The 25753-nt window shown below is 41.8% G+C and overlaps 3 protein-coding genes across 7 annotated transcripts in view; 2 read left to right on the forward strand and 1 right to left on the reverse strand.

Annotated features, from left to right (window-relative positions):
* PDE3B (phosphodiesterase 3B) overlaps positions 1–3006 on the forward strand; it is an 83094-nt gene extending 80088 nt beyond the window's left edge. The window contains exons 21-22 of the mRNA XM_015864077.2: positions 226–368; positions 2756–3006. The gene's annotated coding sequence lies outside the window, so the exon portion shown is untranslated. The remainder of the gene's footprint in view (positions 1–225; positions 369–2755) is intronic.
* Positions 2278–11118, reverse strand: LOC107314632 (vitamin D 25-hydroxylase). The gene is given in 6 exon segments (XM_015864081.2): positions 2278–3004; positions 3873–4202; positions 5801–6433; positions 7925–8066; positions 10384–10670; positions 10673–11118. Coding segments are annotated over 6 exon segments (1950 nt in total). The 5' UTR covers positions 11055–11118; the 3' UTR covers positions 2278–2828.
* LOC107314633 (calcitonin) lies at positions 10759–24254 on the forward strand. Of its 5 annotated transcripts, none has more exons than XM_015864085.2 (6): positions 10759–10832; positions 11519–11675; positions 19972–20067; positions 20366–20497; positions 23336–23520; positions 23843–24254. In XM_015864085.2, exons 2-5 carry the CDS (start codon positions 11665–11667, stop codon positions 23493–23495), a joined length of 399 nt encoding a protein of 132 aa, XP_015719571.1. In that variant the 5' UTR covers positions 10759–10832; positions 11519–11664; the 3' UTR covers positions 23496–23520; positions 23843–24254. The 5 variants fall into 5 exon arrangements, with proteins under 5 accessions (XP_015719571.1, XP_015719570.1, XP_032301034.1 ...); XM_015864084.2 differs by having other exon boundaries at positions 10761–10832; positions 23333–23520; XM_032445143.1 differs by lacking the exons at positions 23336–23520; positions 23843–24254 and adding an exon at positions 21310–21880 and having other exon boundaries at positions 10774–10832.
* Positions 24255–25753: the final 1499 nt, after the last annotated feature.

The raw sequence follows: 25753 nt of genomic DNA on the forward strand, positions 1-25753 counted from the left end.
ATGGTTAGGTCTATAACTCCTGGAATATAGATATAAAATAGTGATCTTGTACTGGAAACCTACCTGCACAACAATAGTACCAAAGAGGGATCACCAGTTCAAATGTAGAAAGATACATTACTTCACCTTAAATGTGCATGCTATGGTTGAGTCTGGTTTAGTGGCAAGGAATATTTGGAGGCATACTCAATCCCACTGAACAGACATTATGCTAAATTCCTACAGCTCAAAGTCAGCGCACATTATGCCATCTTGTGCAATACTGTAGTGCTGCCTGCACTGTGGATGCAGACTCATCTTCCCACTTGGAGAACATAGAAGTTTCTTTTGCAAGGAAAACTAGTCAGCAGAATCAGCAGAGCTGAAAGGTAAGGAGTTCTCAATTGATATATACATCCAGTTACTGGTGTGCATGACAAAGCAACCTTAGTAAGATAGAGAAATATCAGAGAACTGGAAAAAACAAATATGTCCATATTTCAAATGCTTAAAGTGGATCCTTGGATAATTCTAAGTCAGATTTCTGAGGAAAAATAATGAAGAAGCTAACAAGAAATGATATAAAATATAAGTGATGTAGGCATACATTTATAGAAAAGACTGTCAGAGGTATTTGATTGTTTGAATGAGATTGTAAATTGGCAGACAATGCTAACAGTTTGAACTGATATTTTAAGGCTTTTTATGAGGTATTTTGATTTGGAAATCAGAATAACATATAATCAATGCAGTTCTCATTAAATGGAGTTAAGTCTAGCCAAGAGTTATTTCTAAAAATAAGGGAAAAGGGAATTTTCTCTGGCCAGTTGTATTTTGAGAGTAGTACCATGAGATATCTTGATATTTTTAATCATTTTCCTCCCTCAATTAAGATTTATTTGAAACATGTTTTTAATTAAACAATGTTCTGAAGGTCTTGTTGCTCAGATGGCAAACCTAAATGGTAACAAAACTCTGGCAAATAGTACAAGTGGGGACTTGGGAAGAATTACCATTAGCCTAGAAATGTAGCTCTGCAAACTCTTTTTCAGTTTTGTTTTTTCATACTGAAAAGACCTAAATTTGGTATATTTGACAGTTTTTTTGCACAAACATTTCACAAGTACCCAGCAGAAAGAAAAAAAAAAAAAAAAAAAGGAAAAAAAGCCTCAGTCTGGACAATCAATGCTGAAAAGCTCAGCAGCTTCCTCTTTTCTACTCATTGTATATGCCAAAATCTTAGGAACAGATTATTTGCAGCTTTCATGCTGTGTCAAATACACAGGAATAAGGTTTATATCCATCTTATCCTTTTGAAATCTCAAATCTCTACAGAAATGTAGTTTAGCAAGAAGTTGCTACTCTTCCCACTTCAGAGTACCAGGAACATGCTTTGGAGATGTTCTCTGTTGGATGTGTGGATCTCATCCCATCCTTAGACATGGAAAATAATTCAGTTTGGATCTGCTGCATCTTAAGTCCATAGTAGTCTATGTAAATGAACTAATACTAGCTGTATGTGACATGTTTCAGTTGTTATTTCCAAAGAAAGGAACTATTCCTGCTTGGTATGAGCTGAAAACCTCAGGTGAGAAGAAAAAATGTCAAATTTCTGTCTTTTGAGCTTTCCTGTAGCACCAAGTGAAAGCAAAAGGTGTGAAAACAGCAAGACTCAATATTGAGCCTTATTTGTAATTAGCTGTTCCCTCAGCATGTGTGATTCTCTGAACCCTATTTTGATGCCCCACTACTACCCACATAATGTAGACTTGTGCACTAACTATATTTGGATCACTGGGTACTCCCCTAGGGCCCTGCACACATAGGTCACATTTTACCAATAACCATAAAGCAATAGCTGTCAAGCAGAATAAAAAATAGGCTTACCATAAGTCAAATACCTTTATGCCTAGAACCTGTGCTTAAAATCCAGTTAAAATTTGCTTCTCCCTACCCTACTCTCTCTTCCCTTCCAACAAAGTCTCTTCTCCTTCCAGACTCACGAGCAAACTCTTAGTGCAGCTGCACTTGCCTCTCATAACGCAAACACTTTTTTTTTAAGAGTACTGAAGCAAAGCTTAAATGTTATGTAATGCTTTGTGTTGTGAGGAAATGGAGGATGTATCTGGAAATGCAATTAATCAGCAAAGTGCGTTTCTGTAATTGTCAAGAGCATGGGAATAATGGAACATGTTGCGTATGTTACTAAACGAAAAGCGAGCCATAAAATACATCAAAAATGAATTATACAGTTATCTGACTTACTAGAAAATGAAGATCATACAGGAATAATGGGAATGATGAAGGAAGGATTGAAACGCTTTAATTATAGATTTGTTTGTCAAAGCTGCAAATGATAATTTCTCAGTTACAGAAACTTAAAACTTATCTTTAAAATCATTTTAGCTACGTGAATTTAATAGAGAATTATATACTCCAGCTTTGCTGGAATAAGGTATACAGGATTTCTACATATAAATCTGACTATCAAAATGTAAGCCATATTGTCTTATGTTATAAAAATATTCTCTCGAAGTAAAATAGCTTGCTAAGAAATTAAAAGCTGAATCAGAAGTTAGATTCAAAACAAATACAAATTTACGGAGTGGAAACATCAACTTTAAACACAGGATTTGTTTTATATCCTTGGTTGAGAAACTTTTTTTTTTTTTTTTTTTTTTGTGAAAACCAAGTAAAAAGAAACCATGAACTTGTGCACAAATAGCCATAGTTTAAGTCATAAACACTTTTCTTCTTCCAACTTGAATACATTTAGAAATAGAAGGCAAGTGACTTCTTGGCAGCAGCTTGGACCATTTCACTCCACCTGACAGTCTAGACTCCTTTCTTCATCGTCTTTCTGCACAAATGAGGTATGGCTGTGGTTGTAATGTCATGCCTAATCTTGGTTTGAGATCTGGAATCCCGCCATGAGGAAAACACAGGTGAAATCGCTGTAGCAATGAAGTGAAAAACAAAAACAGTTCCATTCGAGCGAGCTGTTCTCCAAGGCAATGTCTTCTTCCTGGATTAGGAAAAAAAAAAAAAAAAGTTTTTGAAAAGACTTGTAAAATTATTTACATTACATTTTCACTCTCATGAATAAGAAATTGTGGTTTTGTGAGACAGATGGATTACAAATTCTAGAAGTTATAAAATCACATAAGTACAGAGAAACAAAACAGGCAATAAAAATAGAATTTATCACATCTAACTTAGGCCATTTAGAAGTTGTGCTTCTAGTCCAAGAGAACTGTCTTGGCTCCTTTTATTTTTTTGAAGAAAGAGTATCTCAAGGTGCATCTTTCAATGGAATGGAGAAGGAGGCAGTTATTTTATACTGAATATCTAATTTTTAGGTTGCTATTAGTATGTGAGGTAAATTACCCTTAATTATAGGCATTAAAAATGCCTGTAAGTTAGGAGTTCCAGAATATTTTCTTGGCATGTAATGTTGTGCCGCATGCTGACCTCCCTTGGAAAAATACCTGTCATTTCTGGTGCTGACTTAAGTGCTAAAATATCACCTGGTTGTGAAAACTTCAGCAGTAAATAACCCTGCACATTAGGTGCTGTTTGTTTCAGAATTAGATGCCACGATGATCTGGTATGTATAGATTCTGCAGATAAGGTGATACTATACAGGTAGGTTGTTTTTGTTGGTTTGTATAATAATGAGCTTATTTTTACATAGGAGGTTATCCTAAAATGTGCTATGCTGAAAAAAAAATAATAATTTATAAATATGTATATAAAGAATATAACTTTAAAATAGCTGTTTCATCAGAACCATGGATTTAAATCATGCTGTTCATTTCTGATTTATTGCCATCACTTTTATGTTGTGTGTTCCTAGATTTATGGGAAGGAACAGTGGAAGGAATCGTTTTTACCTAATGAAAAAGGAATAAATGCATCTTTCTTGACAAACTGTCCACTGCTGTCCAAAAATCTCTCAGGAAAAAACACTTCTGGATTGTTCCAGTATTTTTCATCAAAATGTACAGAGTAGAGGTTTGTAATAACTGTAGTGCCTTCAGGAATAGAGTAACCACGTACAACAGTATCTTTGGAGGTTGCGTGAAAAATACCTAGTGGAACTATGTTACAGAATCTTAGAACTTCATGGAGAACAGCCTCAGTATATGGCATTTTGCATTTCTCTTCCAAAGTAGGCATTTTATTTGGGCCGATGACTAAATCGATCTCTTTTTGAACATGTCCTGTTAGGAAAAGTAGTAAGTGAAAAATCATTATATTTTTATCACTTGAAAATGCGCTTATAAAAGAATACTGAAACATGACATAACATTCCAAAAATATAGTAGCTTATATGTTTTTAAGTTTAGAGTTTTGTCTTCCTCTTGCTAGTAGAAATTCTTGTAAGCATATATAACAATAATCTTTATTTCAAGATTAACTATAACCAGTAAAGTCATGCTTTAATATATCATTTTGTGCTCAAATTTACTTCTGTTTCATCAGAGTGAAGGGAACAAGCATGAGACTGCAAAGATAATGCACTTTAAATACCCGAGTGGGCACAGGTAACACTGATGTTACCTACTTACATTGTAACTTGTCTAATTCTGCTGACTCTTTGAAAGTGACACAGTGTAAAAACATTCACTCTTAAACGGTAAATAATTCTCACTGTAATGTATCGGATAAGAAGAACTACAGTAGCAAGATTCTGAGTGTAAATGAAAGGAAAAAAATTCAATCGATCCTCATTTTTTTTTTTTAGCTATTTTTAAAATTATGTTCATAGGAATAAGATCACTCCTTTAAAAAAATCTCAAAGGCATTCAGACTTCCTCTTTTGTTTTTTGTTTTTCCCTCGTAAGCTTTATTTGTTGAAACAGTCAAACAGCTCCCAATTAATTAGAAGAAATTTGCATTTTTATATTTCATGTGCAAATAATGAAAATCTGGGCAACGACAGAAAAATTCTACTAAGAATCACCAGGCTCTTCAGTCTGAACTGACAATATTTAATAGCCAAAAAAAAAAAAAAAAAAAAAAGAGAGAGATGGGAAACAGCTTAGTGAAAGCACAGTCTGTAATGTACTGATTTCTTGGCATGTTAAATAAATAAAAATAACAACATTTTTTATTTTTATCTAGATGAACTGATATTGAATTCTGATTCAGGAACGTATTCTACTGCAGTATTCAGGATCAGAAAATTATTTTAGGTGAGTGGATTTCTATAAAACTGGCCAGTGTATAGGAGACAAGATAATGTTTTCTTGATCTCTATTGAATAGCAATATCTTGGTCAGATCTAAAGGACTTAGGATATTTTTAGCCTTTTTGACTATTTATGGTACTTAAAATACCTCTTTTCAACACAAATATACATCCTAAAACGTAAGTACCTATCATCATTTTCTATCTTTTTTTTTTAGTTTTTTGATAGGCTTTCTAATTGCATTACATCAAGCATGATGACAAATTAACAGAATGCAGAAACATAAAAGCAGTTTGTAATTTTTTATAACTGTTTCTTTTAAATCATCTGAAACGCGCTGACTGCTTAAAAAAAGCAACCTCAGTTTTAAGCTTCCACAAAAGAAGTATTAGTTATGCTCAGTCAAGCCTAGGTATTTCTCCTTAGTAAAGCATCTATTGCCATAAAAATAAAACACAACCTTTAGTATAGAAAGGTATCTGATTTCTAGATAGAATTGAAGAGCCTTACAGACATGGCTACTGTTGTTCTCCCTAATCTCCCTAATGTTCAAATCAAACTGATGTTAGAACAATATTATTTGGTCAAAGTATATCATACTTCATTTTATAACATCAAAGATCTTACCTTGGATGTTTGGATAAAGAGCCATAAATAACACTGCCCATCTTAAAACATTTGTTGTAGTTTCTGTCCCAGCTATGATGAGTTCTCCAACAGAGAAAATTAAGTTCTCTCTTGAATATGTAGAGTCTGGATCATTTTTGTTGCAATCCATCTCATCTAAATATGCATCTATAAAATGTCGAGGTGACTGGGGCTTCCTGTTTTCAGAGACTCGTTCTATAAGCTTATGAAGGAAGTCATAGACTTCAGCTGCATTTTTGAACAGCTGCTGGTGTTTCCCAAATGGCAAGATACCAATCCAAGGAAAAGCATTATATAAAAATACAGAGGCACTTGCAGCTAATTCAATATTTTCACTGAAAATCTCAATCATGTGCTGAAATTCAGTATCTTCATATGTAAAACGTTCTCCAAAAATAATCAAATTAGTAATGTTTGAAACGGCATTTGTTATCAAGTGCTTAAGATCAAATGGTCTGCCTTTGTAGGTATCAATGGCGTCAAGGAAAAACACAGATTCTTCTGAAATTTTATGTTCAAAGGACCTTTGACCATATCCAAAAGTTCGAAAGGTATTTACAGCTAATTTGCGATGTTCTGTCCATCCTCTGCCATATTTACTGTTCAGCAAGCCTGAAAAAAAATGTTTTGACACAGCATTTTATGCAGTGCTTTATTTTTCCTCAATAAGACAATAAATGTATTTATTCAGTCCACTCTAAAAGTATATTACTGTCAATAGAATAAGCTATTGGAAGATTACCTAAACAACCCCTCTGCCTCAAAGCTGAATTAGATATACCTATGCTACTGCAGGCAAGCAGACTTCATACCTTTAGGTAAAAGTACGTCAGATCTATCCAGAAACATGTTGCATTTATGGAAAATCTGATCTAAGAGCAATTGCTATGAGTTACTTCCACTATAACATAAGCAGGTACACCAAGAACATTTTGATATCAAAATGCAAGCCTTCTGAGTCATAAGACATATACTAACCTGTGGTAATGCCCACATTCTTCTGAATCTTTTCACATTCACTGAAGTTTTAACCCAGTTTTTACTAAAAGTAGCATATTCCATAAACAGAAGTTGAGGTAAAGTCTGCCTATAACTGATTTTTTTTAAAAAAGATCTTTTAAGCTTGGATTCAAAGAATTTAAATCATAGGATCACAGAATAGCTTGTGTTGAAAAGGACCACAATGATCATCTAGCTTCAACTCCCTGCTTATGTGCAGCATCATCAACCACCAGACCAGGCTGCCCAGAGCCACATCACATTGAATGCCTCCAGGGATGGGGCATCCACAGCCTCCTTGGGCAACCTGTTCCAGTGCATCACCACTCTCTGTGTGAAAAACATGTTTCTCAGAGTTCATGCTAAACGAGTGGAAGAGTTATAGCAATAGATAAGTAGAGCTATTTCAGAGGACTCTTGCACTGCTCATAGCTAAAAGCTAAGAGATGCTTCAAAGCTAATTTGATTCCCAGAAACAAAGAAAATAGCTTTACAAGTGACATTAATTGACTGAGGAGGGAAGAGCATGGAGATAAAAAAATTACTTGTATCTTGCTGTGGAATTTAGCTCAGGAATGACAGTCCTTTATGGATATCTTTAAAGAAGCATCGATTATTTCATGAAGAGATAAGAATCACAGAGTCATAGGGGTTGGAAGGAACCTCCAGAGATCATCAAGTCCAACCTCCCTGCCAAAGCAGGTACCCTACACCAGGTCACACAGGTAGGCGTCCAGGCAGGTCTTGAATATCTCCAGCAAAGGAGACTCCACAACCCCCCTGGGCAGCCTGTTCTAGTGCTCCGCCACCCTCGCCATAAAGAAGTTCTTGCACACATTCATGCAGAACTTCCTATGTTCCAGTTTCTGGCCGTTTCCTCTTGTCCTGTCTCCACACACTGTTGAAAAGACCCTGGCCTTGCCATTTTGCCCCCCACACCTCAGATATTTATAGATCTGGATCGATTCCCCTCCCAGTCTTCTTCTCAAGGCTAAACAGACTTAGGTAGAGAAACCAACTAGAGCAAATGTTTCATGTGATCATACGGCCTAATAAAATCATATGGACAAAAATGCATTTCCATTTGATGACATTAGCACATACCTCCCATGTTTGTCAGCTTCTTAAACAAAGGAAGAGATGGTCTGTCTGCAAAAATTTCACTTTGGTGAACAAGGCATTCTTTCACTGCATCATAGCCATTCAGCACAATAGCAGATATACCTCCCAAATCAAGGCTGAAAATCTTTAAGGGAAAAAACAAATTATAAAATGTTGTCACAACCAAATATTGCAAAGAAATAATGAAAACAAGCAAATACAACTAGTGAAAAGGTGACAACACTGAACTTCAATGCAAAATATGGATTTCATAAATATAGCAATGAACTTCAATGGAGCATACAAGAAACAGGAAGGTTCATGTGTTGATACAACTATGGCATCATAGAGTTTGTAGTGAGCTACATTAATCTCTCTCAAATGACACAGGAAGTTAGCCTATGCTATGTTCTGCTTTGCAGTGCACCTAATGTGACAAACCTCCAAAGTAAGGGTAGGGATACTTTCATAGAGTCATTAAAATAAAAAAGCAAATCTACACATATTTCAGAGAGAAAAAAATGTTTTTTCTCCTAATGCAGATAGATGGAAGGTATGTTATTTATAGAAGAACTAAAGTACTTGTATGGTCTACTTTCATATTGAAACAAAGAAAGGAGGGAAGTTTCACTGCCCTCTGTTGTTCTTTCCTATTTAGTAAAAAGAATCCATAGTTGAATTTGGTTAAGGGCATTGTGATCAAAACTACAAGTTCTTCTGACAAAACCTTCCATCACTTTGTGATGGTAGACATTTAAGTGGTGTCAGTGCTGGAAAATAACCAAGCTCCCCTTAGTCCTTCCTCTCTCTGGAACTGGGCATCAGCTTACTTTGCACAGACTCCCAAAGACCCATCAGATGACAGATGTGAGAGCCACGATGACTGGCAACAAACAATACCACAGCCCAGCTAGTCCCATCTCCTGTTTCCAGAAGTGCTGAGCACTATATGCTTTGGAGAAAGATGCAGTACAGCTGGCAGAATGAAAATCTCCTAAGCTTAACAAAATAAAAATGAGGCTAAACTCTAAAGACTGAAATTCTATGTTCCTTTTCATACTTTTGTTAGTGTGATAAATCCGGTACTTTTCACTTACACAAATGTTTATTTTTTCTTCATTGCAGCATTGCTGACCATCACTATGTGAATGGGCAGTAGTTTAGTTACACATTCTATGATGTATATTTCCTTTAAGCAAGCCTAAATTTTTCACTGTTGCAATGAGAAAAAGGTACTGTTGTACCCCTTGGAAGCATTTATTTTTGTGTACTTCAATCACAACCTACTTCTTATTCTTTGTATGTTGTGAAATACTTTTTTCATTCCCTTGATCTCTTCCAGAGCTCCCAATATCCTGGTCTGCCTCCTGTTCTACCCCAGATTCTGCAGAATCCTTGATGACAGCAGGTGAAGAGAACTGCAGTCAGCATTCAGGCAAGTATAAAGCTTAATTTTTGCATGATACATTTGCCTTCCTATTTCCGTTCAGTTCATCCCAGTATTTTCCTTGAAACACCTTTTCTCTACTGCCAAAATACAGGGAGAGAGATGAAGAGATAACCCTACCCTTTCACTTCTGCCATCGAGAGTGCTTTTCATTCATATACTTTGCTTCTCATTCTTAAGACTGACTGTTAAGTTTCTTCTGTAGCTTTCATAACGATCTTTACAAAAGACTTATGTGCCATCATCAGTATTCTTTCATTTGCTTGGCAAGGGTGTTATTTAAACACCGCTTAAACAGCTCTTAATAGTTTAGGGACGTGATTTTTTAGCCAAACCAGCGTTTGTTGGACTCAAAGCTCTTTTTCCATCGACCGAGAATCCCTCTAAGGAAAAGCCCGTTGGCGTTTTGGGAGGGGTGAGGGAGGACGGGGCGGGCGGGAACAGGCGCACACCTACACGTGCTGCGTCTGCTCTGCCTTGCCTTTCCGAGCCAGCACTGATAGCTTGGGCTTCACTTTTTGGAAGCATGTAAGAATAGACAGGTCCCATGAAACGGGGTAATGAAAAGAAACAGTCGAGAAACAAGAAAACATGAAAAGGCAAAAAGCCATCAAAACGTTCCCATATACGTATAGCAATAGACTGTCAGTAACTACTCGAATATCACTCCGAAGGCACTTTAATGTAAAGTTCTTCCCATGCTGCACTATGCCCAACCTTGCATGTTGGTTTCCCGTGCGCTCCGCTCCAGGCGAAGCCCGACGAATACGAGGCAGAGGGATGCTGGGGCACATCGCTGCCCCGAAGCGGAGCCCCGGCACGCACGGGAGCAGATCCGCTCTCCGCCCCGTGCCGGGCCGCCTGCAGCGCGCGTATCGCCCGACGCTCAGCGCCGGAGCTGCGGCACCCTTGGTGGGGCCCCCAGCGCCGTCCCGCCCGATAGCGGCCGGCCCGTCACCCCGCTCTGCCCGCCGCCTGCCCCGGCTCGGCGTCCGAGCCGGCGCCCGCCCGGTACCTGCCCGTGGATCTGGCTCTGGCGCCGCATGTAGACGTGCGGCTGCTCCGCGCCCAGGGAATGGATGTTGCCGATGAGGGGCAGCCCCGCGGGGCCGGGCGGGAAGCCGGGCGGCCGCCGCTGCTTCAATAGCTGCCGAACCACCAGCGCGAACAGCAGCAGAAGCGGCGGCAGCGCCAGCAGCAGCCAGGGACCGCCCCCCGCCGCCGCCGTCGGTTCCGCGTCTCCCGCCGCCGGCCCCATCGCGCCGCTTCCTCCTGCCGCCCGGTCCCGGCCCGCTGCCCCTCGTTGGGCGCTGGCAGAGCCGCCCCGTGTCGATCGGCGGCCGACGGGAGCGCCGCCCCTCGCGTCAGCGGGCCGGGCCGGCTGCGGGGCGGGACGGGACGGGGTGCGCTGGTGAAGCGGAGAGAAGCTTGTGCCGCCTGGTTAGAAATACTGTCGTATACCTGGTAAAATAGGAAAACATAAATACGCGCTTTGGGGATGTCTTCCCTGGGGCCTCCTCGGGTCTGGGAGACTTCAGACAGGCAACCCTGCCGTGTTTCCTTCTCTCCTCCCTCTCCTGTCTGGCCACGAGACAGAGAATGTGCCAGCCCGACGGGGCTCCGCTGGTGAGCGGTGGGCACCGTGGGTGAGGAGCCAGCAGTGGCCTGCTGTTTGCTGAAGGACATCTCTGCGTAACTCGTTATTGCCACTGTTAGCGAGCGGGGTGGCACCTCAGCAAGGAGCAGCAGCTGCTGGAGAAATAGAGATTGCTTCCTGCTGAGCTAAGAACGCGATCCCGCTATGAAGCATAACATCCTGTTGAAATAGTTCATAAAAAAACTTCACTCTGTTTCCGCTCATGTTTTACTTTTCTATCACTGCTGCTGTACAAGTAGATCTTTGCATACAAGAAATACTGGTGCCCTACTGAAATTACAGTGCTGTGTCCAAATCAGTCTTTCTTTCTGTTGAGTTTAGCTCAGTACCTCCAGTGGATCAGTAACAAGATTAAGATCCATGCTGATATGGAGTTTGTACTGATATAAATCAGTATATACTGATATATATTTATGATAACTTAATAAATAACCTGTCAGATCAAAGTGCATCATGTTCTCAGTCATCTAATTATCTAATGTTTAATCCCCAGTACGTTCCTGAATTGGGATGTTCTGCTTCTGATGTGGATGTACTAACTTAAGAGTACATGGCCCAGAGGCTGAGGATGGCCCCTGATGCTGTTCAGAAGGCAGATGAAGACAAAATCAAGCACAACAAAGGCATCGCTTTGGGAGCATGGAGTGGAGGTACTGGGACTGGGATGGGAGAGGGAGGGGGACTGGGAAGTGGTAAGGTGTGGCTTGTTGCCTGGCATTTTGGCTGCAAGTTATCTCACAGAACCATAGAATTACCTGGGTTGAAAGGGACCCATAAGAATAATCAACTCCAGCACCTGACTGTACGTAGGACCATGCAAAATCAGACCCTATGAGAGTGCTGTCTTAATGCTCCTTGAACTCCAGCAGCTTGCTGGGATCACTGCTGCCCTGGGCAGCCCGTTCCATGCCCACCACCCCTCTGGTGCAGACCCTGTCCCTCACCCCCAGCTGCCTCTCCCCTGGCACAGCTCCATGCCGTTGCCTCAGGCGCTGGCGCTGTCACACAGAGCAGAGCTCAGCGCTGCCCCTCCGCTACCTGGGAGGAGCTGCAGCCGCCATCAGGCCTCCCATCAGCTACTCTGCTCTGGGCTTAACAATGCAAGAGACCCTAGCAACCTCTCACACGTCCTGCCCTCTAAACCCTTCACTATCTTTGTAGTCACCTTTCAACACTCTCTTAATAGTTTCATGTCCTTTTTGTACTATGGCACCCAAACCTGCGCATGGTATTCAAGGTGAGGTTGCACCAGCACAATGTAAAGCAGTACAGTTCCACATTTGCTCGGGGTGGGCAGACTGAGAAGATAGATGTCAGGTGTTACAGAATGGTATGACAGTAATTTTTGATGAAGGTATGTGTAGCTACTCTGACTCAGTTTTCTCCTGAGTTGCTGACACCTGTTGTCACATACTAAGGGCTGGTTGAATGCTGAACCAAGGCCTGTGCTAGTTTCCATGCGTAAGTGCAGTGAGAGACTATAATTCTGGGGAAAATCTTCATGCAATGAGTAGTTGGTTGTATAGACCTCAGCATTTCCTCCAGTTTGTAAAATGATTACCAAACAGGAGTTAATGCCAATATCTCAGAAGAAAATTCTCAATATGAAGAATTGAATTGAACACTGCTGGAGGTTTATTTCTTCATTCTTCTTTCAAGCTATTTATTCACACTTTGTTTTGATATAAAACTTTCTGTCATCTTGACTGAATTACTTTGGCCATGCATGCAGAAACATCAGTGTGTGAGTGCCCTAAGATTTCTCACCAGCGGGCAGCAGATTTGGGACTGAAGTTTGGCTCCAGTCAGATGCAGAATGATGCAGATGCAGAGGGGAAGTGACCAAGGATTAAAAAAAAGGTCTGCAATTTGCTTGAGCAGCTGTGCTGAAATGTGCAAACTCAAATGGATAGATTCAAACCTACTTAAGTAAGGAAGAGAGAGTTTACAAACAGCAAATATAGGTAAATGGAGGTACACAGATGAGCCGATCAATATACGCCTGCCTCAGATAAGATGATGCATGACTAGTTCTCAGAGTGTCTGAGGAAACATAGCCTAGCTGCTATTGCTTTGATTTTCAATTTCAAGTGTGTAATACATCACTTGCACCCAGAGGACCATGATTTCCAGTGCGCCTGTGTAAGAAAATAAAGCAAAGGTGATTGACTTGTTGGCAGCATTCTGGGGAGGAAAAACAGAAAGCAAACATAGCATAGGAAGACCCAAGGAAAAAAAAGAAAGAAAGGAGGTACATAAAAGTCCATCATTTTCAATCAGGGGAGAGAACAATCAAAACTGATCTTACCATAGCATTTGGACCCTGGTGATGGAGGAAAGAAGATAGTGCTATTCGCTGAAACAGAGGATGAGAAACTGAAGTATATGATTGCAAGGCTGTCATATCAGATTTGGTCAAGCCAAAAGGTGATGAATCTACCAAGGTTAAAAATCCAGCAGCTTCTAAATGATAAATGATTAAATGGAGGAAAAGTATGACTGAAAGCCGTGGATAAGTATGACTGAAAGTTGACAGAAGTGATAAATGAAGCTTTGCAGACAGATGACGTCATGTAAGACCAGAGGTGTAGGGATTCGAGAGCCCAATGGGCTATCCAAGGATAGATTCCTTGCCAGTTCCTCACTGATCTTTTTATATTTCTTTCATTCTTTTGGGAGTGTGGGGGCAGCTTGTGCTGAGTTGCTACTTTGGGAAGGTTTTACTCATTTTAATCAGAGATGATCAAATGAGCAAACTCATGGGATGAGTAAAGGTTTTGAGATTTCAATTATAAAAAATGATGGCTGAGTAAGGAAACCCATTAAAGTGTGTATCTTTATTAAATTCTAAAACATCCTGGTCATCACAATTCACAATTACTTTGCACCATAAATCCTGCAAGGAAAAGTTGGACACAATCAAGTAACAGCAAACAATTACATTCCTGCCTTCTCCAGAAAAGCAGTAGGCAGTTCTTTGACAGGAAGTGACTGTGCATATACATAGTTTTGACTTCAGAAGAAGTTTGAAGAAATCTACTCATAGATGGGATTGTTCTTTCAGTAACAATATCAAGAGTCCAATGATAACTCTGTTACATTCTTGGGAGGAAGATGAAGTTGCTTCCAAGCTCCATGAAGTACCTCACCAACTTGTATTCAGCTAGAGTTCAAAGCAGACTTCTTTCATTATCAAGCACAAGTGACTTTTGTGAAATCAAAGAGTTAAACAGCCAGCTGAAAAACTATTGCACCTGGTCCTCCCCACACAGATGGCACATCAACAGGGACCTATCACTGTAGCAGCCCACTACACAGGGTCAACAGAATGGTCCTGGAATGGGCTGATCAAACTTAAATTACACTGTGGATTAATCAGGCTTCTCTACTATCAGGATAAAGAATGAAATACTGACATGAGCTCTCACAGGCTCCTAGTATCTTGTAAAGAACAAATACAGGGTTAACTTCAGGATTTACGGGACAGTTTGTCACTAGATTTTTGCTGACATGCTCTGATGACATATAAGATAGTAGCATAGCACTTGTGCAAGCGATCGAAACAAGGTTTTATAACTGTGCTATTGCCTAACAAGGTTTGTTTTCAGTTCTGAGACTGCTTTCCAGATAAAGAGTATGTTCAACTCCCATCTCAGCTGAAGCATGTGTAAAACTGAAGTGGAAATGGGTGCTAATTTTGAAAGTGTTTCAGGAAGAGATCCTCCTGTGCAGTTTGTCCCCTTTGTGTTAGCCTGGCCATGCTGTGAGTCTGCCCCTGGCTGAATTTGGTGAGCTGAAAGCTACCCTTCAGGGATTCCCCTTGTCAGAGACCTGGACGTGCAGCCTGGGATAGAACTGGGTCTGGCTGGAGTGCAGTAGAGATTTGCCAGTTCTTAAGGGTGGAAGTGTTGCCAGGTGGCATGAGCTGGGGCTGCAGCCTCTGTGAGCCTGCCCACAGGCTGAGCTGTGCTTCTCCAGGATGGAAGATGACAGAGCCATAGCCAGCTTCCTTATTATCTCCCTCTTCTCCCTTGCCATAGAACCCTCAGTGCTGCACAGTGTGACCCACTTTGTTGTAAAAGATCATTCTGCACCAGGTTCTTGAATATATACAGGGAAAGTGCTTCAAAGCCAAAACTCATTAGGAGTGTTTCAGTGAGATTAAAACAATCCAGCATCGATCTTCTGTTTAAAATGTCTTCCATATTTCAGTCTGGAAGCTTTTCTAAGGCATTTTGGAAGATCTGAATTTGCTTCCAGACTGATTCATAGATTTCCCAGTAATTAGCTCAATAGCAGTTCCTTTCTCGAGAAACGTGTCACTGAAGCTGATGTCATTAAAAAGGGAACCCTCTAGTGTTGGGATCTATATCCATGTTCTGGTTTTCACTGAAATACTGCATTTTTCTGAAGATGTTTTGGCCAAATTTAAATGAAACTACAGGATGGATGGGTAAAATATTATTTGGGCAAGCCTGATGTGAGCTTAGTCTATGAATATTGCCTTCTGAAGGCTGTGGTTGGGAAAAGGATCAGTTGATTTAAGGATGTAAGATTTGCAAAATCCAGTGCTAGTAAAACTTAGGATGATAGGTGAGGTGTTTTGTTTGAGAGTTTAAGTAAGTCTCCAGATGTTAAAATTACTATTAAAAAATTAAAAACACATTAAAAATCTCAGAAAATGGAGATGGAAGAAATGAAGAAAGCTTGTTTAGTTGATGATGTTCCTTTTCCAGAGTATTAGCTACATGATGTCATACCTGACAGATGTTAGACTACCATGCTATACAGTGGCATAAAGACTGTTAGTATAGTGCAATAGAAATTGTTCTTATATGATATTAATTTTAGTTGTAGGAAGCTCTTTCTAATGTGCTGCATCTCTACCATTGTTTTTTAAGTTCATCTATTTTTGCTTTCTTAGAACATTATTACTTCTCTGTAGCAAGTCAATGTTTTTCTCTTTCTCCATTATCTTTCCTTCTGTTAACTGTTTCTCCAATCCTCAGACACTACATTCCTGGTAACAGACAGCTTTCTTTTACAATAGCATAATGTCTGACTCAGGTCCTGATTAACTTTCTGTGGAGCAGATTGGGATCACACATTAGAAAGATGCCTTGATAGGTGCTCAAGTAGTGCTCACTGTCCCCTGCATATGTTGTAGTCTTCTTTGGTGGAAGTGTTTCCAGCCATTCATGGAGATAGAAACTGAATTAGGTGTCCACCTAGAACATGGACAGGTAGAGACACAGAGACAGAAAGGCTGCCTAGCTTTTATAACCCATTTTAACATGAAACAACCTGCTCTGCAAATCAGGTGATGTTTAAGAGCTTCACTGTGATGTCTGTGGCTTGTTGGTGTAATGGCAGTATCTATAGTAGGAAAACAAGTGGTTGTGCTTCAAGATGTATGGTTAAATAACATACAATAGGAAACTGGAAGAAATTCAATCAAGTGTAGAGAAAGAAAGTCAATTGAAAATAGGGCAGCCTTTTCTGTTTCCTTACAAACTTTAATTAAAGAGGAAATTATTCATATTTGGAGCTGGAGGTTGTATTAGATCACATAATTTCTTATTAAAAAAAAATCAGGTCATTCTGTAGTTATTCAGTTCATCTCCTTTGAACCTGTACAAACATCATTTTACCCGACATCAGGCACCGAAAGAAGCAATACCATATCCTTGTTTCTGTAAACCCCATGGTTCCTTAGTGCAGTGCTCACAGGTACCCCACTGCACTAGTTTTCCCACAGATACTTAACTTCTGGGTTTGGATTTATCTAGCCAGAGGAAACCTTTATCCCATAACAACCCCGTGTCTTTTTGACAGCTTCTAAAACTAGACAATCCCATCTTTGGAGTTCTTTCATAGGTTGTTTCTTCTCCATCTTATGTATAAGGGAAGAGAGAGGAAGAAAATCTATCTGATGAGACCAGCTGATGTATAATTGTAGGGAAAAAAAAAAAACAGAGCTAGGAGTCCCTCCATTAGTGCTGGCAAGGAGCAGCCAAAGCGCTTGCCAACATCCAAATACTATTTCATCTTTACGCTCACAAAAGTTTATCTATTAGCACTAATACCTGTTGCTTTAAATTTATGTTTCTTCCTGTGAAAGCCTAAAGTAGAAATGCTGGCATCTGAAATCTGTAATCAGTACATCCTGCAGGCTCCAGCCCGGAGCTGAGTTACATTGGCAAGAGAAGTACTCAGTGACTGTAGCTGGCTGTAAGATGGAATACAGCTTTCTATCCCCCTGAAGAACTGAGAAACACTATTCCTACATGGTTGTCCGGACTTTTTAAGGTTAAAAGATAAATATTCTTTGCCGGGTAAATAAATTCCCAAAGAAGATGAGAGTGATTAATTGTTAACAGAGAAAGGGAAAAGGAATGGTGAAGGCAGGGAACGTCTGACTGAGAGTTCAGTCGGTGGAGCTCCCACACCTTACATCTGCTGATGGAACTGCACGAGTCATGCTGAAACAGCAAAAGCGACGTTGACCTGTTCCTTCGGGTGCTACCTCACGTTTGTAAATGTAACCTCAGAAAGACTAGCTGAGAAATCAGAAGAGAAGTGTTGGGAAGATATTTAAAATTAAATACTTTAATTCTTTCTCTCGGGAGACCGAAGGTTCCCTTGGCACGCAGCCGTACCACAGACGTGCATCACAAACTAACTTTCCACGTGTACGTGCGGGAGCAGCAGGATGCTCCGGGGCGAGCCCAGCCGGGAGAGAGCCGGAGCGGCAAACCCCGGGCTCAGTTCCTCTTTAACGGTTTTGCAGTCATCGTTCTGCAGAACGACTGGAAAAGCGGCAGCAGAGCCCGGCTGTAGCGCGGTGCCCCGCTGCGGTGAGGGACGGGAATGGGGAAGAAGCCCCCATCGGATGAGCAGCGCGCCCCGTCTATGCTCCTCTTTCAACTTCCAAGCCAGCATCGGGTCAGCGGAGAAATACCTGTTCTCGCTTCTCCCTACCTTCGTTCATCTCCCGGTGAAACGCTCCGCTTCTGCCATCAGGAGCCGTCTGTAAAACAAACAAACAAGAAAGCAATAAGACGATGGGCCAGCAATGCCCAGGTCAGGTCGACCGCCCGCACGGAACCCGGCACGATCGCACCAGCCGTCCCGCGCCGCGCTCGCAGCCTCGGGGCCGGTAGCGGCAGCTCAGCGCGGGGCGCGTCCCTGTGCTGCAGGCGGGGCCCGGCAGCGCCGCAGGGAAGGGGCCCCGAGCCAGCGGGGCCGGGAGCTGCCGGTTCCCCCCTCGCCTCCACCCCGCCCCACCGGCGGCTGCGGAGTCGGGGGTGGGGGGGGGGTTCCTCTCCTCCCCGCTTCTGCCCGGGCCGGAGGCAGCTTTCCGGTCCTCGAAACCCCTCGGCAAACACTCATCCGCCCGTGCAAACATCCTGGCGGCAGGTGCCGGTAATCCGCAATCACCTGCGGGTCCCGAGACCCCCCCCGCACTTTTTCCGCGCTCCGGAAGGCGCTGCACCTGCCCGTGCCGGTGATAGAGATGACGGTGGCAGAGATAACGGTGATGATTTCCTCGAGGGCTGAGGGATCCCACCGTGGAGCGAGCCCGGGGGAAGCGGCGAGAGATGCTGCTCCGTGCCGCTCCGGCCGGCAAAGACCCCTCGGGCTGTGCTCAGCACTGGGGATGAGCCGCCCCTCCCGTCCGAGCTCAGCCGTCGGGGAGCCGAGAGAGCTGCGCCGCTCTGCGGCAGTGGCCGCCCAGCCCGAGCCCCGCGGCGGGGCCGGGGGGAGCTGCGAGTAGCGCTTCCTTTCACACACACACCCCTCCCCCCCCGCCCCCCCCTCCGGTCGCTGCCGGCTTTTTTGTGAATGGGACGGTGGCTCCAATCGGGGCATGACGTCACCGCCGGGCCGGACGGCCGGGGAGGCGATTGGCTGGCGGGGCCCCTCGGGCGCCCACGCAGGCTGCCGCGGCGGCAGGTATAAAGGGCGGCCGGCGGGCAGCGCGCGGCACCGCGGCTCGGCGGCAGCACTCGGCCTCCGCTTGGAGCGGCTCCGCAGCTGAGACCCGCACCGCCGGTAAGAACAGCGTTAGTTGTCGTGTCTGTGCGGGTGTGTGTGTGGAACAGGAAAGCGAGCAAAGCAGGTGGGTGGGAGCCGGGCCCCCTCGCTCTCCCCATCCCTTTGCTGGTGGCCCCGGGGCCTCCGAAGTCTGAGCTGGGCTGGGGGTGAGTGGCTCAAGAGACCAGGATATGGTGAGGCAGCTACCCTATGTGTGCCCATCTGAGCTTGGGGAGCCGATGCTGTGAGGAGCTGAGCTGTAGCTCAAAGTCAGTCGATGGTGTGGTGCCTTTTACTGGGTTTGTTCTTGTGACAGGTTCTTTTTCTTTTTGCTTAACTTCTCCTTCTGGTTTTCAAGCAGGAATGCTTACCAAAATTAAGTTATTTAATTCTTAAAGCATAATCTGAGCTGGGACACTAGTGTGCTAACTGCCAAGAAGCAAGCAGCTTTGGGTGCAGTGCCAGCAGTGGCACTTCATTCTTAACAGCATTAAACTGTAAGCATCTTCTTCTCTCTCCCCTTATTAGTTTTGATTTTCTCACGACTCTTCTTGCACGGCTGCCTCTTCACATCACATACACTGAATGACATTGCGTAGCAGACAGAGGAATGTGTTTTCACCCAGTTTGGGGGGTAAGGCTGCGTTAGGCTGAATGCAGCTGGACAGAACTGCAATTTAGAAAGGTTGCATTTGTATCCCCTGTATTAGTATCCAGTTATCTTAAAATTCCAGGAAAACCAAAGCAAAATGGAGTGATTAAAGGTAATGTTAGGGGAAAGAAAACAACAAAACACAACTGTGAGCACTTGTGCAACTTGTGGCTAGAAAAGGATGACCTCTTTAATAGGTCTTACAGGATTGAGGTGATTGGAAAACAGCCATTGCTTGATATACCTCTTTGTTGTAGAGAGGGAATCATGGTTATGCTGAAGATTTCATCTTTCCTTGCTGTTTATGCCTTGGTTGTGTGCCAGATGGACAGCTTCCAGGCAGCCCCAGTCAGGTAAGAAGCTGGTCATATTGCTGAGTGCTTTGTCTGAATGGCATGGAAACACTTAATTTTTAATTTTTAAGAGCTCTAGGAGAGAAAAAGACTACAGAAAGCTGGCTTCTTCTAGGGGTATTTATGATACTGACATTTTTCTAGCTACATATATAAAGCACGTAATGCTATGCATGTGCGTGACTTACATTTTCACACCCATGAAAGATGCTGCCGATGACTTACAGCAGGGCAGGACACTCTCCTCTCTCCTTTACGTGGCTCTCTGTATTCATCCTGATTTCTTGCCTCTGAGTAGACCTGGCTTGGAGTCCATAACGGATCGAGTGACGCTCAGTGATTACGAAGCTCGGAGATTATTAAATGCACTGGTGAAAGAGTTCATACAGATGACAGCAGAAGAGCTGGAGCAAGCCTCCGAGGGGAACAGGTAAGGACAACCATTGTGGGGGTGGAAAAGGACAAGTTGGATGTCAAACATTTCACAAAGAGCCACCTGAGCAGTCCCTCTCTCTTCTCTTTCATTTTTGTTTTCATGGGGTTGTGGCTAACTGATCACCTACTTTATAAAGGAAGATAACATAGAGACATCCTAATGTTTGTGTCAGGAGAATGGCTTCCACTTAGTTAACCTGCTTCTATCTGTCTCTTACCACCGAAAGTGGAGGGCGATTTCAGCTTGAATGAGGGGGTTATGGGGAAAAAAATACAGCAAAAGGTATGTTTTCCTAGTGGGAATATTAGGGATCATTCAATCACTCTTGGATTCTCTGTCATGAAAGTGCATGCTGTTGTAAGGCATGGAAAGCCCCTGGCAGAGGGGAGGTGTCCTCCCAGTGCACGCAGCGCCATCTCCCCCCGGAGCAAAGGCATGCAAGAACGTTTGCATTATGATAATAGGATTTGTATTGCAAAGCATGGTGATGATGTATGACAGACTGAAAAGCATGCTGAATACGTGGAGAGTAAAACTTGCTGTCTCCTAACTGCAAGCCTCTTAAAAGCTAATGATCTTGCTTTTTCAACTAAATGAATTCATTGAAAATAGTGGTGCACTTGTCTGAACCTTCCTTGCATGGAATGTGATGTGGAGGGATTATTTTTACATTATTGTATCTGTATTATTTATTGCATTATTTTGATTTTTCCAAATGGTAAATATCTGCATAAGGAAGAAATGCATGATCATGCATGTTTGAGATTATTCTTCTTTTGGGCATGTTGTTTTTTTTCCCCCTGCAGCCTGGATAGACCTATTTCCAAACGCTGTGCCAGTCTGAGTACTTGTGTGCTGGGCAAACTGTCTCAAGAATTGCACAAATTGCAAACTTACCCTCGTACTGACGTCGGGGCTGGAACTCCTGGCAAGAAAAGAAATGTGCTGAATGACCTGGAACATGAACGCTATGCAAACTATGGGGAAACCCTAGGAAACAACTAGACGTGCTTAATTCTGCCCTTCCCCCCCTCCTTTTTTATTTTATTATTTTTTAACCTGATGCATGTGGAATTAACTTTGATTGCTAACTCTGCTATGTTCATCTGATTCTGTTTTTGACAGAGAATGTTTGAGGTGGACCTAATGTTAGGAGGACAGAACATAACACACACATCAAGCTAAGGGATAAGTAAATAAAAATAGACAGTGCTGCCTTGATTTCAAATGATTTTCTTAGATATTGATTTTTAAAAACCAATCTAGACAAGGCTCTTCATTTCTGGCTACTAAATGTACAAGTAGACTCTTATTTTGTTTCATTTTTTGTGCCTGCCCATGCACTTGTTCAATAAACCTATTTTTCTATAAGGATTAGATCTGCTTGGTTTACTTGTTTTAGAATGTGAGACTTCTAGGTAGGGCTAGGGAGGCTTTACACACTTTTGTCATGTTCAAGAGAGGCAGTGTAAGAAATTCTAGAGAACTTCAATAAGTTAAGAAAGTGCAAAGGTGTCTTAGAAGTCATACGTGTACATGGAAATTATACAACCAAGCATGCATGGAAACCTGTTAGTAAATAGTCTGAAATGCAAAGGAATCAGGAAAGGCTCATATAGAGCTGTTCAAACTAGAAATGTTATCCTGTCTAGAACTGTGTACTGAACATTTACAGGTAAGAATTTAATGTTTTCTCTTCTTTTTTTTTTTTCTTATTTTTCTTTATTTTTTTATTCTTCTCATTTAATGATGTCTTCACACTACCGTAGTTGAAACCTGAGTGTTTTAAGTAAAGAGGCTGTTTTCTTATTGCTTAATGTTTAGATAGTTTTGCTTGTATTTTAGAAGAAACTCATTCTTTAGCTTTTTCTTGCAGTATGTTCCATGCCTTTATTTCCAATTCTTCTGTTGCAACACCACATCTATCCTGTAAGCAGACGCCTGTCCTGAATCATGGCATCAGTGTTACAAGCAATATTATTTATTAGCATTAATGAACTGTCCTGTGATGCTTTTCTCAGCAAAATTGCTCTTCTTTCAGACAAGTGTCCTTGCTTTAGTAGACAGTTTTCAAGCAATCTCTGTGTGTGTGCGTATGCCACAAAATACTGTCTAGTGAAAAATGGATAAATAAAATTACTAGCTGTAGGCTTGCCTGAGTCCGGAAGATCTTCTGATGTCAGTGTAGTATTTACATAGCAATGTGCTGTACTGAACTGGGGCCTAATGGCCGGAAAGAGATGTTTCCATATTCCCATTGGATATGCAGAAGCAGTGTGCTAATGGGTGGTTCAGCTCTGATAGCACGAGTGGCTGCTGGGCAGGTGCAGCCTTGCCAGAGTGTGTGACAAAACTGGTGCAAGGATTCTGTGTGTTTTCCAGATTTTTATGGTGCTGAGCTGAGAAGTTAATGAGCGGCTTTTGCTGCTGTAATTCAGAAGGACCACAAACAAAAGAGAAGATCTAAATTTTGTGATGAAAGGGAGATTGGTTAAATATCCCAGATCTGTACCTCATCAGCCTCTCTGTGCTAGCTATGGTGCCATGGAGACAAGAAACAGCTCACCTGTCCCTGGAAGTCTGGTTTGGTCCAGTTGGTCTTCATTCCAATTGTCCAAGAAGGGCTTGTCTGTCTTTCACTAACTGTGTCTGATGCTTAGAAGAAAGAGCTTGTTGATGGAGCAGATGAAATGCCTGCTACGCTGCAAGCCTGCCCTTGCTCTTGTAGAAAAAGCTTTCTGAGGGGCAGCATCCCTTACTGACATCTCGTTGCAAGCAGGGTGGATACTTAAGAAACTCAGAAACTAACTTTCTTCTCCTTTCAAAAAGCAGTGTAACAGCACAGAAAAGGGCATGCAACACTGCTACCTGTGTGACCCATCGTCTGGCAGACTTCCTGAGCAGGTCAGGAGGAGTGGGCAAGAACAACTTTGTCCCAACCAACGTGGGCTCTAAGGCTTTTGGCAGGCGAAGAAGAAGTGTTCAGATATGAAAAGCTGAATGATAATATGCATATGGTAAGTATATTGCAAAAAACAATCTTCCGTGCAGGCAACCCTTAAGTAACCTGAGTTAGCAGAACTTTAGTATAGCTGGATAAGTAACAACAGGCTTACAGTAAAAGAATCCCAAGTAAACAGGATAAGTAAGAGTATAAAAAGCTGTTAAAAATGTTATTGAAGCTTGTGAAGAAGAGCTTTCAGAGGTTTTCTCCTAAGATAGCTAACTTCATACTGCGTTATCTAAATGCAACTGTACTGTTGGAATTGCTTATTTTCTCATTTTGCTGGTGATGTTTGATTATTAACATATGGGTAACTCTGAGTTTGTTTCTTTCAGGTTGATGTGAGACTGAAGACTCAACTTTAATTTCTAATGAATGGAACTCTTCTCCACAAATCAAGACAGACAAAAAGAAGATTAATTTTGCATCCTGATATTGAAAGCATTTTGTTTAAGAAAAAAAAATGAGAACTCTTCTATCATGTATAGTACGAGGGGCTCCAGTTATTCGAGTTAAATTATTGTATATTCTTTTTATATGCAACTCTATTTCAAATAAAATGTGACAGCATCTATTATTTATTTATCTTCTAGCATATATGTGATCCATGCTATTTATCCTGGCACTGCTGCCAAAACTCGGGGAGTTATACTGAACTGCTGCCTAGCAAGGTGTGTGTGTATAACATGGTGTGCTGTGCCTTGGTGTTAAAACACTTAACTAACCTGATTGTACAGTATGTTTAAAGCAGAAAACAACCTCTTAAATATTGTATCATTTGTGAATTTACGCAAAATTAAAAATAAGTATTTTTAGATACACTTGCATTGAGAAACTGATTTTTTTTTTCTTTTTCTTTTTCTGTTTGAACACATTTACAGAAATGTTTGGCAGTAGCCCAAAATCACTGCAAATCAGATGGCCTGGTGGGCTCCTACAGTCCTATTTGCTGTAGGTGTAGCCTTTGAGTCAAGTGGTCTGAACTGGATGAAGAGCAGCCTTAGAGAATGCATTTAGAAACTGGTAACTGGGGAGGGTGCTGCTTACTAACACTTGTGTTAAATTCTGTCTAATAAAACTGTAGTGGCAACATTTATCATGTGGAAGTCAAAATAGACAAAATGTTTTTCTATGGACTGCAGTTGGTCCAAAACAGCCTAAGGTATCTTGTAGGTGTAAGGTTAAAAAAGTAAATTGGAAAGGGAATTTTAAAAGGTACTCCGGAAATTTACATTTCTTTTAAGCAATCCTGAAGCTGAATCTACTTCGGGACCAGGGACAAATAATTAGAGTAAGTGGAGAAGAGGGTAGCTGGAAGCAATCCATGGCTCTTTAAGTGATGCTGCCAGCTCATTCCATGCAGCTGCTGCTTTTTCAGTTTAGTAGCTGAGTCAGATATTTGTTTAGATTTGTTTTTTGCTCTACAGTTGGACTCCAAGCTCTGCTTCATCAGTTCAGATGAAGATCATCTCACTGTAAAGTAGAGATTAAGCCCCTCACCGTATCTCTGTCTCTCTTTGCTGCAGGTGTAATAGAAAAAAGAGAAGCGAGGTCAACCAGATGTAGATATAGTCAGTAAGGCTGCCCAGTGGTGATGCTTCTGTAGCTCATTCATGGCCATGGTTTTACTACTTGAAGGACATTCCAGCTATGGTAAGTCAGTATACAAAGCAGACCTTGTAGGTATAACTTCTAGAAGATATAAGCCAGTTTAGAGGGAAAAGTTCTAGTGTTTAAGTGGGTAAGGAAAGGATGCAGATGGGATGGCTTCTCCTTAGCTTAGAAATGTTATGCTGAGACAGTTCGGTACTTTTTGTCTGTGTACTTCTGAAGTAGCTTAGATTTACCACATCTGTATTTACTGGAACTGCAAGATGAAGCCCTGTTCTGCAAGACCCCACTTGGGTCATGTGTGGAAGACCCAATTTTGCAGTCAGGAAGCATTTTTTCTCTGGATTTCGCATATTTTTGTCATTTTTTCTTTGCACAAAGCATGGATAATGTGCTGTGGTCACCTGATCGTCACAACAGTGCTTTCCATGTCATTGTAGAGCCTTGGAACACAGGTGGTAGCTGGTTTTTGTTCTTTACTATGGCACCCAGCTTAATCTGCTCCGAAATAAGATGCCAGGATGAATACATGTAAGCCAATGATACATATTCAGTAAGAAGCCAGGCACAGTTCCTTGTCTCCTTCTGGCCTTAAAACATTGATGCTCAAGCAGTTTATTGTTTCAGTTTACAGC

The sequence above is a fragment of the Coturnix japonica genome, chromosome 5, assembly GCF_001577835.2.
Source record: "Coturnix japonica isolate 7356 chromosome 5, Coturnix japonica 2.1, whole genome shotgun sequence".
In the NCBI taxonomy this organism is placed as follows: Eukaryota; Metazoa; Chordata; class Aves; order Galliformes; family Phasianidae; genus Coturnix; species Coturnix japonica.

Bases quoted from the DNA above. Each gene is read 5' to 3' on its own strand.
- LOC107314633 (XM_032445142.1), top strand. From the start codon at position 20,232: ATGCTATGCATGTGCGTGACTTACATTTTCACACCCATGAAAGATGCT. The intron at 20,498-21,309 runs GTAAGGACAACC...TTCCCCCTGCAG, and splicing joins CAAGCCTCCGAGGGGAACAG to CCTGGATAGACCTATTTCCA.